At 37.4% G+C, this 19,266-nt stretch overlaps 2 protein-coding genes across 4 annotated transcripts in view; both read left to right on the top strand.

Annotated features, from left to right (window-relative positions):
- The first annotated feature begins 539 nt into the window (after positions 1–539).
- Positions 540–3,724, top strand: tmem236 (transmembrane protein 236). 2 transcript variants are annotated; one of them, XM_051867007.1, is made up of 4 exons: positions 571–932; positions 1,415–1,487; positions 2,654–2,777; positions 2,859–3,724. In XM_051867007.1, the coding sequence occupies exons 1-4, from the start codon at positions 685–687 to the stop codon at positions 3,440–3,442; spliced, it is 1,029 nt and encodes a 342-aa protein (XP_051722967.1). In that variant the 5' UTR covers positions 571–684; the 3' UTR covers positions 3,443–3,724. The 2 variants fall into 2 exon arrangements, with proteins under 2 accessions (XP_051722977.1, XP_051722967.1); XM_051867017.1 differs by having other exon boundaries at positions 540–932; positions 2,654–3,001.
- Positions 3,725–6,590: 2,866 nt separating this feature from the next.
- The window catches only part of cacnb2b (calcium channel, voltage-dependent, beta 2b), a 38,498-nt gene continuing 25,822 nt past the window's right edge, over positions 6,591–19,266 (top strand). The window contains exon 1 of one of the 2 annotated variants that reach the window (XM_051881752.1): positions 6,591–7,003. In XM_051881752.1, coding sequence (XP_051737712.1) covers positions 6,956–7,003 — 48 coding nt within the window. In that variant the 5' untranslated portion in view covers positions 6,591–6,955. Of the gene's footprint in view, positions 7,004–18,074; positions 18,492–19,266 lie in introns of those variants that run through there. The other variant, XM_051881762.1, reaches the window with a different exon arrangement.

Raw genomic sequence — 19,266 nt, 5'->3', positions numbered from 1 at the left:
TGAGATATCAACCTCAAATTTGGAACACAACTTGTTCAGATTTTTGGCTTTGATTTTTTTGCAGTTTTAGAGTATAACATGTTTTGTAAAATATATATTTTATATAAAATATGAATAATTATAGTTTTACATTGTACATTTTCATAAACTCAAACTTATAACTTTTTTTCTGTTTCACTTTCTTAATTTATTTCACTTCTACCATAAGCTGCCAAATGTCTTCTTTAAAACAAGACCAACCTTACGTCTATATTCCAAAGCATTCTTGAATTACAACCATTTAAGTTTGGATACAAAAATAAAGATACTGTTGAGAGTTTCTTACCATGCTGATTACAAGCCTCAGCAAAATACTTTTTTGTATTTATTTATTTTTTTTACTGTTTTTGGACTAAGAACACCATTAATACATGGTTTTGATGTGGGGACGCTGGAGCATGTCATTATGACTATATTGTTTCAGTTTGCTACTGGAATGACAATTTTTCTTCCCATAACTCCATAAAAAGAGAATGACTGCTTCATTACTGTGGCAATAAAAGAGCACCTGTAGGAATGCAGTGTAAGCAGTGCCAGCGTACAGAGTCCAGAGCGTTCAGTCATTCAGCGTTGAAGGAGATGCACTGGATGTATTCAGTGACGGCTCACTCATAGAGGGATTTACTGAAGACTCAAACTGTCAAGATGCCCTCTTGGAAGACTGTCAAACTCATACTTTATGAGCTTCTACAGTTCGCATGTCTCTGTATTCCTGTGTTTGTAGTTATGGAGCGCTTCGCTTCGGTCATTCGACTTGTGAAGTCTAGTGCCACTGCCTACTGGCTGGTGGTGGCGGCCTCTGTGGCCTATATGGCGTCTGCAACCCTGTTTGTGTGGGTTCCTTTGAAGTACTTCATCCTCAAGACTCAACGGTTCTCAGAAGTGACTAACTGGTGAGTACTAACCGCTGCTTCTCCATGTTTGTAAAGGGTAGTTGACCCATGAACTCTTATTATTCAACAGTAACTTTTTTGTTTGAATTTTCATATGTGAAAATGTCCTGTGACTGATCATTGTTTATTTAAATTTCCGCCATTCAGAATGACCTGCTTTTTTTTGCCTTCACTGTAATATAATTTTGTAATATATTCAGTATAGACATAAAAACTAATAATGACAGAAGAATTGGGAAAATACTGAAATAGTTATGATGAATTATAGCATGTCACACTACATGTCACTGATTGAATGTCTAGAAATTTCATGTCAAATATAAACCATGCTGCATTTTAAGTAAGGCACATCATGGGACCAGGTTTTTTCCCCCCTTCTAATATGAAAATTATGAAATCATGCTCTTAATTTCTAATCTATGTCTCTTAATTTGTGATACTAATTGTGTTTCACAATGAGAACACCCTTATTTCTTCTGCAGGCGACCTGTTACACTTGCCTATGTGATTCTCAGCACTTTACCATGCTTTGCTATCATCATAGCCAACTCAAAGGTAATGGTCTCATTTAGAAAATACTATATCAATATGCGACAACACTTTATTTTAATGTATTTTCTATAATAATAACAACAGCTAATTATGCATAGTTACAAGCAACTAACACTAAACCAAACCCTAAACCTATAGTAAGTACATGTTGTTAATTACAATTACTCCGTACACTGTAAAAAAAGACTTGTTGGTTTGACTTAAAAACGTAAGTTATCGGCCTTAAAATTTTGAGTTCATTGAAACTATAAATTTGAGTTAATACAATGAAGGTGACTGGTTTAATCAACAGAAACTCAAAATATTATGTTATCTGAACCATATTAATTATTGGAGTTGATTTGACAAAAGAAAAATGTGATAAATCATGAAAATAATTTTTTACAGTGTACTTATTTTGTAATTACGTTATGACAATGGTATATCAAAATAAATATTACATATAATAAATAATCCATATTATCAATTACATAAAAAATAAAGGTTTTTGATTTGCTATATGGTTATTTGGAGATTAAAATATGTTTCATGTCACGTTATTAGTTCTAAATATAAACATGTTGGATTCTAGCTTGATTTAAACATCACTACATTGATGGTTTCCTGAGATCTAGAGAATAATTTGGAACTTAAAAAGGTTCTTAATAGAATCAGACTGTAAAACTCTTTAGAATTGTTACTTTTAAAAGTCTGTCTCCATTTGAACGTATACAAACACCACATACTGTTTCTTTGTCATGTAACTTCATTCTGAAAGTAGGAAACAAAATACACTGTATATGAGAAACATTATGGCAGTTTTGGTATGTAATAAAAACTCTAGGGCTCATCAACACAACAGAAACCTTTCATAAACAAATGCTCTCTGAGGTACTCAGTAACTCACTGTTGAACAGCAGATTTACTATTAACCCAAAGATGGGGTATTATAGACTGTGGAATGTGAATGGAGCTGTATCACAGCCAACTTAAGTCTAAAATCACGAGGCCCGTAGTCTTCAATACCTGCATTTCTAAAGAAGTTCTCACGGTTTTTGATTGATGTTTAGTTTGTTTTTGGTGATACATCTAAAACTCATTTTCAGTCTTTCACCTCTATTTTCTCTTGGGATGATAAAAGGCTTTTTGCATTCTCTCAGCAACCTTCTGGCCTATTTATGGTTGTGCAGGTTCAGGTTGACGCTGGCATTAAGTTTGACCGCTTCACTGAGCTCCCTGTCTCTCTGGTCTTGTTCTCCCTCATTTTTGTGGACATAGTGGAGAGAATTCGCCCTCTTCGCCTGACAGGACAGGGTAAGAGATAATAGCCAATAAATACGGCCAATTAAATGATCTGTCTAAGTTGTGCTCTACTTTTATGCTCTTTTTAAAAAGCAAGCGCATTAGATCTGGATTTTGAGATGCCGGGTCCGGTTCTGACTCACTTGGAGCAGGTGACATCAGTGTCCGCACAGCTGCAGGCTAACGGACGGGACGGCGACACGTCTTTTAGGTCACCAGTCAGGAATGGGTCACTATCAGGCCCGTCTCGCACCAGCAGCACGGCATATCTCTACTCCTCTCACTCTCACTCGGGTCCCTTTCGCTTTTTTTGGATACGAGACCCTCGACATGACCTCTTTGCGGCCACCTTCATGTTCTGGTTTGACACCGTGGAAATGTTGAGGATGGCTGGGACTGATTCGGTGTATTACTCAGCGTGGGTGTTTCCCATTTACATACTGACTTTTCTGTCCATCCTGCGCGCTGTTCTAACTCCAGACAGTCCTCTGCTGGCTTCTTCCAGTGTCCTTTCCCAAGATTTGCCCTTCCTGGTGGTGCGCATATGCCTGGTGGGGGTCTTCGGTTATGTTACCCCTGTGCTGTACATACTAAAGAACATTCTCGCTGCGGTATCTTTCATGTACTTTGTCTTTATGACTAAACTAAAGCTGCTGAACAAAAGAAGCCTGTTCTGAGGGCATTGTGGGGAAAATAGATTTACAGATTTATAGCCCATGTATTTTAACTTGTAAATATGAATGAATGTGTATATTTCATGATTTTTATTTTACAGATAACCAAAACTATAGACAGACATCTGAATGTTTAGCCATTCTATTAATATTTATTGAAAACTATATTGGTAAATACTGTTTGTGTTAATATTGAGTATATTACATGCTTTAAGGCTTTCTGTATGTTTTTCTATGCATCACAATACAAGCCTTTTTCTATTAAATGTACATTTTAATTCATTATGCTGAATGTTGTGTTTTCAAATTTGTAGAATATAACTTTTTTTTAAGAACATCTGATATTGCACACGTTTATTATTGGATTTCATTTCAGCATATGAGTGCAGCTATGGTTGATACTGAATGTAAGGTAATGCAAGCTCATCTTATGCCAGGACATGTTTTGATCATGTAAAAACTGATTGCTTTTCATAAAAAGCCTGAACAGTAATACTTTGATTCTACTCTGATACATATCATAAGAAGCAGAGAAGCTTCTAAATTTCCATGATGTTCAGAAATCCTCTTGCATCTCATAAATGAAACCTCATATTGCTGCAAACCATAATTCCATCCATCATTTTTTTTTATTTCATGACACATAGGCACACCTGATTTGTTATTGTTGGTGTCAGATACCAAGTAATGTATTTGTAACCTTGAGAGCTATGACAGTGTGACAAAGATCATTCACTTCTACATTCTCTCCTAAGACTCTTTTTACTAGATCTTAGATATTTTTATTAAATACATTTTAATATATATTTATATTAATATTTTTTAATGAATTTTAATGAGGATAATATATAAATTAGTTATTTTTTATTTTAGTTTATTTTAGTTATTATTTTTATTTTTTATTTTACTGTAACGAACATGCATCGTCTTTTGTAGATTTTCACAGAAAATTGTTAAAGCTGCAGTCTGTAAGTTTTGCTTCTTTGTCACCATCTCTGTTTGAAACCTGCAATTGCAGTTTTTTTGCGGAAGTATCATCTTTACGTGGGTTGTGCGTCAGATGAATCTAATGTTTGCTGTCAGTCACTACATCAGTGTGGATACTGTACTTCGGAATCACAGATTCTGCTTCTTGAAAGTATGACAAAAATAAGAATTTTCACCGGAAAATGTCATCTGAACAAGTAAGTAACAAATCTGCCCCTTTTGTTCTAACCAAATTTAAAAAAAAAAAAAAAAAAAATTACAATAAATCGCGCTGCTAATGGTGATTAAATCTAACGATCGCTTAGCTCGGATCACGTTAAGCCATGCAAGTTATTATTATTGTTATACTTTGCTCTCAAATTGTTAATGTTAACAACATAAGCATTGCGTGACTATGTGTATTTAGTGTGTATTAGCGTTACCTGTAGATTTCCATTTCTGTAGCCATTCCGCAGTCTGAAGACTTTTGCTTTTGACTACGGGTGAATCTCCAGTTGTCACTGATGATTGTCATTTGGACCTTTCTGGATTACAATCCGCCATCAAAACGATAAGTTTAATTATTGCAGCTGCTGTGAGAAAAGGCTATAAATGATCAGCTGCCTGTAGCATCCTCCACATACCATATACACGCCTACTAGCTGGGACTTCTCCTTTATGTAAACAGATGTGACGTAAAGACGCAAAGATGAACGGCTGCATGCTCGAATTTCCCGCGGAAACCCACCAGAACCACCCGAATTATAAAACATTATTACAAGCTTACCATTGTGAATCGGGCTAAGGAGATAGTTTTGAACACTGACTGGTTATGTACTTGCTCAAAAATTGATTTTGGATCATTTTTAACCAAAAGTTACAGACTGCAGCTTTAAATGATACTTTTTACTTCTAGAAGTACATGTATTTTACAGTAATTTTACAGAAAATTATATTGTAATTAATACATTTTACTTCCAAAATTAGTTTTTACAGAATTTTTGAAAACTGCATTAATTGTCCTGTTAAATGTATTTTTTCACTACATATATTGTAAAGGTAACTTACAGCTAACAGGTTTTTACACTATTTTTTCCCTAAATTTTTTTATTAAAACGTACAAACATTTTTTTTTTGACAAATTTTATTAAAAACGTCCAAACATTTTGGAAGTCTATGACCACTAGGATGTTACTTTATGTGTGATGATGATATCAGTTTTTTTTTTTTTTTTTTGAAATCCCATTTATAAGTATTCAAGGAGAAACCTCTGAATATGATATTCTTCTTTCTCAATCTAATGCTTATTTCAAGCCTATTTTCTCAGCTTGGCATTATTCCCATAACCAACGAGGCGTAATTTATTCTCTCGAAAGGAGATGTTAAAAACCCATCTCTGAGTGTGACTGAACTGTTCGCTTCAGTGTTCCTCCTACGGATTTCAGAATAGAGCTTAATTTTAATTCATTCCGTTTAAACTTGACAGTCAGCATCTGAACAGATGCAGCAAATGAAATTGCATGAGCTCTCGCTCACCTCCTCAGCAGGGGACAACAGAGGGAGAGGAGACAGCAAGGACAGACACTCAGATACAGTATATAGATAAAGAAGAGGAGTGGACTGACTGATAAAGCCTGTGATATAGAAATGCGGCTGAGATTCATTGAGAGGAAGAAGGAAGCGCATTTAAATTCAGTCTGTGTTTCTCCTGCATTACAAGCTCCACTAAGTGCTCTAGCACGCAGTGTAGCAACAGGGAGCGAGGGAAAATGGCAAAATACAGCCACAGAAAGGACACGAGGGGGTAACGCAGGTAATCAGGAGCACCCCTGAAGACATCAATGGAAAAAGAGACAGAAAGAGCCTGAATCCACAGGGGAGGGATGCGGGAGGGGTCGTGGAGGTAGAGAAGCAGCAGAGACCAGGGAGGAGAGACGGCAGACGGTGGACTCCAGCCTCCTCTGCCTGTGTGGACTGGAGACAAGGCAACCCAGACGTGGCTCGCTTCTGGATTCTGATTGGCCGGAGTGGGCGGGGAAAAGCTGACGCAGAGAAAGTCAGGCAGGAAAATGACATTTACACCGTGTATCAATTTTAAACTCTGAGCCTGTGTCTGTCTTTGAAAAAAAGGGGTGCGGTGGGAGGGGAGGGGGGGGGGGGGTTGTCTGGGGAGGGCGTAAATAAATAAAGCAAGGAACTCAACGGGGGAAGAGCAGAACAAACAGATCGCACACACCTGGAGCCAGCAGACTGTGAGCCTGTTGGTCTCAAGCATCAGGAGGATGTGAATCACTCACTTTGACTGACTGCATTGCATTCATCACTGTTTGTGGAGGAATGTTCGCTTTTTATCCGCTCTGTAAACCTATGGGCTGGACCAGAGGCTGTGTGGAACGGAGACAGTTACCTGCTGCTGCTGTGTCTCTCATCAGACTGATGTGATGGCTGTCCCTTACAGAAAGGGAACCAGAGGCTGTGTGTCACAGAAAGAGTGATTTAGACTCTCTTCTTGGCTGCACCATCATCTGGACCCCCCTGGATGTTCTCTTGATGTATTGCTGTGGTCTGGGACACTGGCGGAGAGAACAGTCCACCTATGTGAGTAACTGCAGCATGCTCAATGTTATCTTCCATTGTCAGGATGCTCTTGGTTGAAAACCAGGGCTGCACATGAAAATATAACCTGTAAACATACAATTTTGAGTAAGTATCACAAAATGCACTTTATGTAGAACTTGAAAGTGTGAAATAAGGGTAGCCTGTATTGTCATTCTAAGCCTCCTTAAAGTTTTCAATTAGTGTTTTTGTGTATATTACGCTTTATAATGCTAAAAACAGGGGTGAAGTTCATGTCATTGTAATGTCCTGACTTTTTTTTTGCCATTCTGGACTTTTAAGATTTCAAAATGGCAACCTGTTCCCTCAATAGCATTGAGTGAAGAGGTGAGAACTGAAAAGATCCCACGATTCATCCACCTACTACTACTACTACCACCACCACAGTATCTCTCTGAGTTCGTCATCATCATTCATAACATTTGACGCACGAGCACGTATTTTCAGCGGGAACTAGAAGGTCTAAAAATACCCTTGTTGTTATTTTAAGCCAAATTTTTTTCTGCCACCTGAGCTGCCGCATGGAGAGAAAGTGAATGAGAGTGTGTGTAAAAGAACAGAATGGAGACGCGTGAGTCACTACTGTGTGTGTCATGATGAATCAATGCCTTACCTAAATCCCCCAGAGCAGGCGGAAGGGGATCACAGTCACACAGAAGCACACTGAGCTCCAAAGCTGTCAAAGCAAACAGGTAGTAAATAGGCTTATCGTGCCTCAGACCGTATGCAGTGTCAGGCGCAGAACTCAAAGTGCAAAAAAAGGAATTATAAAAACGAAAGCGCCGTCTTTTACTGTAACCGCTGCGTCAGATGTTTCCAAATCCTCAGAAGTGTGCTGTTGGTATTTTCGGCACAAGACAATCAGTGTCTTATGCTACGAGTAGTCAAACTAACTGCCAGATATTAGTGTGATTTGTAAGTAAAATATATTCCAGCACTACATGTACGATATCAACACTGGTTTTTAAAGAAATGACCCTCAAAATTTCTTGAGTACCTTGTGTGGAGTCAACATGAAATTAACATAATAACCTTGTGCTGACGCCACTTAGGCCGTGCGGCCTATTGTAATGTTAATAACATTAATATGTGTTACGGGTAATCTGTGTTTATGTCTCTTTTGGTTGGGTTTTAGTTCTGTTTCTTAGTTTTCAGTTTGTTTCTATGGTTTTATTTTCAGTGACTTGATTATCAGTTTTGCACCTGTTGTTCATTTCATTGATTTCATAGTTTGTTTTGGTATTTAGCTGAAGTCCGTAACATTCTTTGGTTAAAAATGATCCAAAATCGATTTTTGAGCAAGTACATAACAAGCCAGTGTTCAAAACTATCTCTTTACCCTAGCCTGATTCACAACGGTAAGCTTGTATGTTTTATAATTCGAGTGGTACTGGTGGGTTTCTGCTGGAAATTTGAGCATGCCGCCGTTCGTCTTTGCGTCATTACGTCTCGTCTGTTTACATAAAGAAGGAGTCCCAGCTAGTAAAGTATGGCCCTGTCCGAAATGGCACCCTAAACCCTCACGGTCTTCCTCTGAGTCCGCACTTTCACGACATAATGGCGCTTTGACTGCTGGGTAGAAGTCCTCTGCGTAGCTCACAGTCTTGCGGGCTCAGCAGAAGTGCGCATCGAAGGCGCATAGGAGGCGCTCACGAGCACCCTTCTTTAAGCTTAAATGACGAATGGAACACCCTACGGTCTCGTGGACTTAACGGACATGCGCACGCAGCTGCCATTGGAAGTCCACAAGACCGAAAGTGCACATGAAGTGTGCCATTTGGATTTGGGACAGGGCCTATGAGGTCTCTGCGGAACAAAAGTGGGCGTTTCTGTATTTGTGGGTGTTTTCAAACTGGTGGGTGTTTATATATCATGCAATGAAAATGATCCCCTTCAACCGACCCCACCCCTAAACCCTACCCACACTCTGACGTGGGCAAATCAGGTAACGCTCTCAAAAACACCCCTCTGTTTATGGCCTCGCCCACTGATTATTACTGTCCTGCAGAGACCTGTACTTGAGCTAGTAGGCTATATCATGTGAGGATGCTGCTGGCGGCGGATCTTTTATAGTTTTTTCTCACAGCAGCTGGAATAATTAAACGTATCATTTTGATTTGAACAAAGTATAGCAATAATAATAATTTGCACGATTTGATGTGATATGAGCTAAAGCGATCGTTAGATTTAACCCACGTAAAGATGATAATTCCGCAAATAACTGCAGTTGCAGGTTTCAAACAGAGATGGCGACAAAGAGGCAAAACTTACGGACTGCAGCTTTAAGCTCTGTGTTTCTTTCAGTTCGTTGTCTGCTCTCATCAGGTTTATACAGTTGTTCTGTTCATTGTTTTCTAGTGATGTGTATTTCTAGTTTTTGTTTCGAGTCAGAGTTTAATCAAATCATTACTGCTGTGATTAGATCAGTTTCTCATTTTTATTTGCAACAGCCACTGACGATATTAATAATAATAATAATAAAATGTTATAAATAGTCAAATATTTAGGCTTTGTTTTAGCAAACTCGGGATATGTTCAGAATGGAATGCTAGTATACCACTTACTGAATATTGTGCTGTATACATACATACTACAAACTGTATGTCCTACTATTTTTTAAAAGTGATAAACATTCATAATAAATGATTCAAGCAGCTTCATTATTGCTACATGACCTCATCAGCAAGTGGAGTCAACCTAGGAAAAAAGTTATTTTGTATTTTAAATCCAGTTTTGTGCAAATTTGGAAACTCTGATCATACTTAAAAGTGAAGTATATTCCATTGTGGGATGCTGTATAACCTCTGTCGTATTATATTGTATGTATACAGAAAATTTGCACACTCTGTACTGTATACTGCAGCAATAAATGTATGGTAGTAGTATGCGATTACAATTAGCATTGAATGTCCTGTTTCACTCTGACATACATCACATTATACGGACAACAGGTTGCAAGTGCGTTTTCAATGTTTACTGAAATGATTTTAGATATTTTTATTAGAAAACAAGACTAAAAGGATTATGAGGTGGTTTTTCTACCAAACTCTATTTTTGTCTTCAGTATAGAGCAGGACAGTGTATGAGCTTTGTGTGATATATTGATGTGTTGAATGGATTGAACTTTCATGTTAAGCCTCTGAAGTGCACTTGGGAGGTGCTGCCTGTTCCAGTTCCCTGCCATGTGTTCTTGGTTTCTGTTGTGTATCTAATCCCCTAACATGGATTATACGGCAAGTATTTGTGTCTAAAAGACACAATTTAGATTTCATCCAGGCTTACATGCATCTCTTGCAGACACATTTACCACTTCTCTTGACAAAAGACTCTCTGTCTTAGTAATGGCACTTGCAAACTTGATCAAAGGTTATGCCTTCTGGGAACTGTTTTTTTTTTTTTTTTTTATACTTGGTTCACGTAAGTGTGATATTGTGAGGAAGAAACTGACTTAATCAGTTATAGTTTCATGAAGAAATCATTAAATGGAAATGCTATCACTTAGCAGCTTAACTTGAGAAGGTGAAGTATTAAAGGGTTAGTTCATCCAAAAATGAAATTTCTGTCATTAAGTACTCACCCTCATGTCGTTCCAAACCCGTAAGACCTTTGTTCATCTTGGGAACACAAATTAAGATATTTTTGATTAAAATCCAAGAGCTCTCTGACCTAGACAGCAATTTAATTACCACTTTCAAGGCCCAGAAAGGTAGTAAAAACATTGTTAAAATAGTCCATGTGACTATAGTGGTTCAACAGACAGTGCAGCACTTCCAGGTTCTATATCAGAACGCCGAAGGTCTTACTGGTTTGGAACGACATGAGGGTGAGTAATTAATGACAGAAATTTCATTTTTGGGTGAACTAAAATGGCTTTAACATGAGTGGAAGGGTTAGAAACACAGCCTAGTTCGGCTTTTACTTTAATGTTCTTTCAATACGATGTTCAACTCTTTTCTTTGGCAGATATTGATCTTGAGTGAACTTGAATTATATTAAGTGTTTATCTGGCTATTGGCAGTGGCTAATGGAAGAGAACCCATCTCTGTCATATCCTGCCAGAATACTGGAGACAGGATGGCAGCGGATGAAGGACATGCTTCTGTTAATGCCAATTTCTGGCATTCACATACACCACATTATTTAAATGAAAAGGTTGAGCAAACCCATTCTATTTTGATTGATAAGCCAGCTTTCCTCATTCTGAGAGTGTTTTTTTTTTAACAGTTTGTACTGTAGAGTTGACGGACGCCCCCCCAAAATGTTTGATTAATGTACACACGACACTTTAGCAATGAGCTCAAGCATTTCATAATCCTTTGGAACGCTGAGTATTTTATTGTTTTATGTGAAGAATCATGTGTCACATGAATTAAGGAAATGAATGTTGACAGACAGCAAGATTGTAGATTTGGTTTGTACATTGGGAGTTGAAGAGTAAACCGTTTTAGCGGGGTCTCTTTGTTAGATTTATTTATTTGCAAAATGTTGGTTTACATATCATCCACACATGCGAAGTTGGTTGATATTAACAACTGTAATTAAGTAAGTGCGTGCAATTAATTTTCTTATACTGAAAATGTTTGTGTATTTATTTTATGGTCAAAATTTACCACGGTAACTATTACTACAATAAAACGTGATAAATTCTAGGGTGGTCATGAAAAAAAAAGAAACCTTACAATTAATTTTGGCGCAAGACAATGTTTTCTCTTTTTCTCTTCAGTCTTTTTAGATTATGTGACTGTTTGATGTTTCTATATAGCATTTTAAAGTAGTAAATTCTCAATAGTAATCAGATAGGTTGTATATTTTATTATAGGCATTGCGAAAGGAGCGGCTTGTGCAAATCTTGTCACGCTTTCAGAAACACATGCAAAAGTAAATTACTGGGCCTCAGTTATGTTGATATTTGACCATAGTTGCCCGTTTTGGATGGGAACTTAATAATCCTACATGATTTTCGTTAAATATGGTATAAATATTGGAGCTGTACTTGCTAGTTTTGGTTATTATATTTTACCTGTATATTATCTTAAAAATTCTGCGATAAAAAAAAATAGTAAATTGCAATGCACAAAACAATCGGCCTAGCAAGACGAATACAGTCGCGGAGCCAGAGGGGTACGGCACATTGTTCATGTATATTAACGTTGAGTAGTAAAGGGTTAGTTAACCCAAAAATGAAAATTCTGTCATTAATTACTCACTCTCATGTCGTTCCACACCCGTAAGACCTTAGTTCATCTTCAGAACACATATTAAGACATTTCTGATGAAATCCGAGAGCTCTCTGACTCGTCCATAGACAGCAATTTAATTACCACTGTTAAGGCCCAGAAAGGTACTAAAGACAACGTTAAAACAGTCTACGTGACTGCAGGGGTTCAACCTTAATTTTATGAAGCGATGAGAATACATTTTGTGCGCAAAAACAAAACAAAAATAATGACTTTATTCAACAATCTCTTCTCTTCCCTGTGCTTCCATGTTCTATGTCAGAACTCATTATTGTCCGGCTCCTGCGTCAGCATCACATGCATGCGTCGTGCTGATCACATGTACAGCGTCGACCAATATTGAGCCGGCGTTCGAACGTAAACACGGAAGCGCTGCACTGTGCTTACTATGTAAACAGCGTAGCAGACTGACAAGGAAGAGAAGAGATTGTTGAATAAAGTCGTTATTTTTGTTTTGTTTTTGCGCACAAAAGTATTCTCACCTTTTCATAAAATTAAGGTTGAACCACTGCAGTCATGTGGACTATTTTAACAATGTCTTTAGTACCTTTCTGGACCTTGAAAGTGGTGGTTAAATTGCTGTCTATGAAGGAGTCAGATGCTCTCGGATTTCATAAAAAATTGTGTTCTGAAGATGAACGAAGGTCTTACGGGTTTGGAACGACATGAGGGTGAGTAATTAATGACAGAATTTTCATTTTTGGGTGAACTAACCCTTTAAGAGAAAAATTAACGTTAGTTGCAAGATACATAAGATTAAGCATAAAGGAGGTCGCAACCTGTGCTAGAAGCGCAGAGCTGTACAAAAATCCGGCCGCGCCACAGAGCGCCATTCATACTTTTCCATTAAATTACATTATATTATTTTCACCAAAAATTTTTCAGTGTTGGTCAGATCTATTTCATCTGTTTCTATCAAACTCTTTATATACAGAATGGGTCTATCATAGTTACAGAGAGAAGGCTGGTGTTAGTTGACGGTTATGAAAAGCATACTGTGCTGTTTTGCAGTACTCAATGCTTTGACCTATTCCAGAGGCAGGACAGAGAGTGTTTGAACAGTGCCGGAGGATTATATGCATTGCTCATCCTGTTTTAGAGAGACATACAATCTGTCTGACAACACTGGGCAGGACGTGCCCTGTGCTCCACCTTATTCTTTCTATCATTTTAAATCTCCTCTCCCAGCTGTTGGGTGGGCTGGATTGGCCGCTCATGAGTTCCTGCCTCCAGCACTATGGGGCGGAGCATCATCCAGATGTTACGTTGCATATTCATACAGTATTTTAATGCATTGCCAGTCAGAGGGGCTGAGGAGCGAGAAAATGATAGAGACAAGAAGACCAAACTTTGTGTTTTTTGTTATGACCTGGTCATGTCAGTTGCTGTACACATCATGTAGGTGGTGGCCGATGGCCACAGTGTATCATATCAAAGCCTAAATTCAGTGGGATCAGACACCAGCGCAAATGGGCCACAGATCTCAGAGGTAAACTTGGAACTTGAGGGCATCAGTCGCCGGTTCTCCTTCTCCTCTTTGCAGAAATGCCTAAAACTCTTAAGAATAAAAACGTCTCTTGGGTGAGTACTGTCTGAAACTAAAAGGGTAATCCCTGAGGTACATTTTATGTGTGCGTCTAGCTAAATTGACATTCAAGACACATGGATTTCATTGGCTCTAGATGAACTCTTTATTGACATCTGTAGTGTGTGAGTGCCAGTTTGTGGTTAGAATGATATGACTGTCAAAATTTGTTTTTAAAACAAGATCCTCATTAGCATATAAAGGGAACAGCCCATCATAAGCCACAGCATTAGCCTTTATGCTTAACATATTTTAGCTTGACATTATTAGCACAATGATCTTGCAAAAGTGGTTTGAGGTTTGAAAATGCACAAATCGCTGCTCAGTGAGACTAAAAATTGCTCCATGGTCCCTGAAGACCCTACAAGTTTGATTTATAATACCATATTCAAACAGATGTGCAGGGAAAGATGCTTTCATGCCAGGACGCATTTCAAACAGGCATAATGAGTGACCTGAATGCTGTTAAGAACAAGGATTACTGAGGGGGAAAAAAACCTCCCAGAAACACAAATTAAGCTCTTCTGGAGTATTGTAAGCAGACAATCAGATAGCCAACATTTTAGGTACAAAAAAGAGGCAGATATTCCAGTTGATACTGGACTAAATTTGATACTTATCATTAAAGTCAGCAATAACCGAACTGAATCCCTCAGAAGGTTCATATGAACCTATGAACTATGCTTTTTAAAAGGATAGTTCACCTAGTCCTGTACGACACAAAAGGGTTTTTTTTTTTAAAGAAAGAAGATAATCAAACAGGTTTGAGATGACATGAGGGTGAGTAAATGATGACATAATTGTTATTTTTGGATGAACTGTCACTTGTCACCAAGAACTAAGGAACACTGGGTTAGGGTTAGGTTAGGGTTATGCAGTCTCTCACCGAAAGCCTGATAATTTCTGGTGTGATTGTAAGGTTAGGCAGATGTTTGTCTTCCAGCTGGATGTGTTTGTGTGTGTGAGGCTGAATGGACCAGAGCAGAGAGGTGCTGAGGCTGGAACTCCAGCAGTGCGTGTCTGCCTAGTTGTGCCCTTCTGAGCAGTGTATTACTGAGCATGGCTTTACACTGCACACACCCTCTTTAAGAGGCTTATACTGTAGATTCTCTCTCTCTTTCTCTCTCTCTGTGTGTATGAAAAGTGTAATCCAACTGCATGTGCCTTCACATGCATATCAATGCATGTTCATTCTCATGAATATGTCATGTTTCTGTGTAATATTTATGTCTAAATGTGCAGGTCTATAGAATAATTTTATAAACAGGCAAAGAGATGTGTTCCTATATGGTCAATGGATGCTCCACAGAAATCCTATTCAGTTAGTGTGGCTGACGTAAAGTGTCTCACGCCAAGATCTGTCACCTAGTAATTTAGTAAGTGCATCTGTGTACTCATGGAATGATCGTGACTGCTTGTGTGTGTCTGTGTGTAGGTTGATGACATTTAAAAGTGAGAAATATATTTTAAAAATGATAGTTGTATTGTTCATACTCTTGGCTATTCAAACAGTTATACACAAAAAATGAATTCTGTAAGAATCTAATGAAATGAAAAGAATTCTCATTTCCAGTGAGTATAGTAGAATCAAGTGTTTGAATTAAATATTGGTTAATTATTATTTTTAATTATTAATGGGTTACTTCACCCAAAAATGAAATTTCTGTCATTAAGTACTCACCCTCATGTCGTCCCAAACCCGTAAGACCTTCGTTAATCTCCGGAACACAAATTAAAATATTTTTGATGAAATCTGAAAGTTTATAATCCACACATAGGCAGCAACGTTATTGCACCTTTCAAGGCCCAGAAAGATACTAAAGACATTGTTAAAATAGTCCATGTGACTACAGTGTTTCAACCTAAATGTTATGAAGCGACGACAATACTTTTTGTGTGCAAAAACAAAACAAAAATAACAACTTTATTTAACAATTTGAACTGTTGTCATATGCAGTTGGCGTAGTGAACGCAGTGCAGGCTTCCGTGTTTACGTCCAAACATAGTTCATATACACCATATAAATATTTTAAACTTGATATGTATAATTTAAAAATGCACTAATTTAAATTCAAGTAAATTCTACTCTTATGTAATTTTGTTTCACTGGGCACCGAAAAACAAAGCTCTAATTTATGGGCCCTAATAGAAACACACTTTCCATCTGTAGGTAGTGGGTTCATGTATACATGTTATTTAGAGTTTTTCCTTTTATCAATGCAAGTTTACAAGAAACATGCAAGCACTGAAGAGAAATACACATCCTAAAAGAGTCTCTCTCTCTCACACACACACACGCACACACACACACACGCACACACACAGGATCACCATCACTCACTCACAGTTGTACACCTTTAATACTCTGTCATCTGATTAGTGCCATATATAGGTCATCTAGAAAGATGTAGTGGTCTTCAGTGGGCTACAGTGTTAGTCTATAGTAATTATAATTGATTGTATGTAAAAACAATAGTGTCTACAGTATTTTCAAATGCTGTGTGTCCAATCAGACTGTAGTATTTTGGTGAAAATTCACCTGTCACTTGGTATAATAGCTAATGCTAATGTAATTTTTGGCCCAGTGTTTGTGCCATGTGTTAGGCTGGTGAATCATACTCCTGCTGTTGTTTATGCATTTAAAATGTCCAATTTTCTGTCATGTTATGTTGTGTGAATAATTTGGATGATATTGGGCCGCTAATTATGGTCATTTAAACAGTATCTGATTTTAAGAACATTTTGATACTTTTGTACAATAAGCATTACATACAACATACAATAGACATCTTACACAGCTGTTAGATCCGGTCAAATGGTCAAGTGGCATTCTAAAAAGTGCTGATATTACAGTCCTTTTCACTGTTTATCATTGTTTGCAGACAGACTGGGAATTATTATTTTTATTTTTATTTTATTTTTTTGGGGTGGGGTGGGGGGGTGGATATACAGAGCTATACAAAATCACGATTTTTTTGTTTCAAACAGAGATCATAATTATGAACAGACAACTAAACAAAATAACATGAATTTGACTAGAGCATCTGACAAAATATTAATCGCTGCAGCCTACTTAAAAATGTTTAGTTAATTTGAATGAATTATTATTTTAAAAATGGTTATGAATATACATAAATACTTAAATTGTTTCATTACTGGATAATCGTTTTTGAACAAATCTCTTGAATGAATGATTCAGTGACAAATACATTTTTAACAGTCACTTGTCACCACCTTGTGGTGTAACAGTGTAATCGATACTATTATTTGAAGCGCTAAGTTACTTTTAAAAAAAGGTGTTTTTCTCTATTTTGATCGCTAGGTACCAGTGTTTATATCCGAACTATAAACTTTCATCCTGGTACTTCTGTGATCATTTGAATATTTGCATATAATACAGAAATAATGATACTGTGTGGTTCTACTACCCAGTAATGAATGCAATTTTCACACACAATTTCAGTGTTGTTAAGTTTTGGATATTTTTTTAGCAGTTTGCTTCATACATTCAGGTTAACAGCACTAAAAAGGCAAATGTTATTATTCAACTGAACGATGTATATGCATTTAAAATAAATTATGCTCTTCGTCCATTCAAGAAAAGCATGTCCCTGAATGAGCGCATTTAATTCAACAGCTCAGGTAAAGTTAATGGTATGACCCATTTCAGGGGTGGCCAAAAAATATGGCAGAAATAGTAAAAGTAGTGTTCTAGTATGCTATTTTGAATGCAGCCTTATGTCTTCATAAATGAGTCACTGAATCATTTACTCAACCTGATTCGTTCAGGAACTCCTGTACTCGCTGCGTCTGCAAAGCAGTTAATTCTGTAGTAGCCTTATTTGGAACTATTTTATTTCTGAGGGCCACATTTTTTTTTTAAAATGTCCTCACTAATATAGTAAAACATGACGAAAACCGACTTAAGATGACATTTGAAGCGCCCCGCTATTTGAAAGGCTCATAAATTGGATATTTATGAAGACATTAGTTAAATGGGACACTTTCCCCAGTCAACTCAATGGCAAAAAGTGTCCCAATTAACCTGAATTCACCCCTATTTTAAATCTACTGATATCAACAGGCCTGTGAGATATAAGTTTAGTTGTAAAGTTATGATTTGGGGTTGGCAAACATCATTATCTCCGTGTAAAAAAACATTATGTCACGAGATGACCTTACGAATATACCTTACACAGAATATCAGTTTTGCTAATCGCGCGGGGTTGCAGCTCGTGCTTGGAGCAACAGATGCCACGATGTGGAATAAAGCCCTTCAGAGCGGGGGAGGGTGGAGGAGTAGTGTGGCAAACTCCACTCACAGCGAGAGACGCTCACACTGCTTGTGTATCCACTCATGGAGAGACTTTCGGTCCTTATCGTTTGCGACAACTATCAGATAAACCCGAGGCTCGCGACGTTATGAATTTCACCACGCGCAAAACATGCCGTAAAACCTGCTTAGGGTTCATCTGACAAAGTTGGCTGGCTGTCCTGGGACGAAACAGATTAAAGGGGATAGTACATGGATATTTCTCAGTCGTTGGTCAATCTCGGCTGAGAGCACAAAATTGACCACTACTTAAGCTGTTAATCGTGGAGAAACGAAAAGAAAAACGAGCAAGTGGGCATGCCACCCAAGAAAAAGGTAAAACATCTTCTGTGTTAGTGCATTTGTATGTGTGAGGGAGTGATGATGAGGTAGACATGAGAGTGCCATCTGTTGCTTTCAGCTGTAATCCATGTGAGCTTGAGCTGCTCTGCATCATTGCTTTTATGTACTATGGAGAATATACTGCCTGTGCACCAGTACTGGGGTAAAGAGTGCTCTACCTATACTGGATGTTTTCTGTGTCAAAAGTAACATAGTCCTGAAATGTAGCCTCCACGTGACAGGTTGCACAATAATTGCAATGCTGAAAGTGATGGAATTGTGCTGAGCAGTGTTATGAACATAATCCTTTTCCAATTGTCAGGATTACAAAACTCAGCTGTTTCTCAAATGATCTCTAAATATAGAACAGGTGTGGTGTTTGTGTGTGTTTTTGTTTTTTGTAGTTTATATTTTTAGGGGAAAATACCTGGTTTGCTTTACTAGATACCTAGAATAGGAAAAACACTTGACCTGGTAAAGGGTCATTAAACTAGTTCCCTTGTTGGTTTCTAATGCATATATATATATATATATATATATATATATATATATATATACAGTACTAGTCTCTTTATTTACATTTATATTTTATCTAGTAGTCTCTTTATTAGAATATAAACAGAAAATACAGTAAATTTGTATGCAGTATTAAAAAATAGGGGGGGAAAAACAGAAAAAAACAGGTTTTATAGGCTAAAGTGGCAAGTATTTATGGAAGTATGGAAGTCACACTAAATATTTTTTTAAAAAGTTTTTTTACATTTTGTGT

Source organism: Ctenopharyngodon idella, chromosome 2, assembly GCF_019924925.1.
Source record: "Ctenopharyngodon idella isolate HZGC_01 chromosome 2, HZGC01, whole genome shotgun sequence".
Taxonomy (NCBI): domain Eukaryota; kingdom Metazoa; phylum Chordata; class Actinopteri; order Cypriniformes; family Xenocyprididae; genus Ctenopharyngodon; species Ctenopharyngodon idella.
Note: the sequence above shows the minus strand (reverse complement) of the source record. Positions and strands in the feature narration are given on the sequence as shown.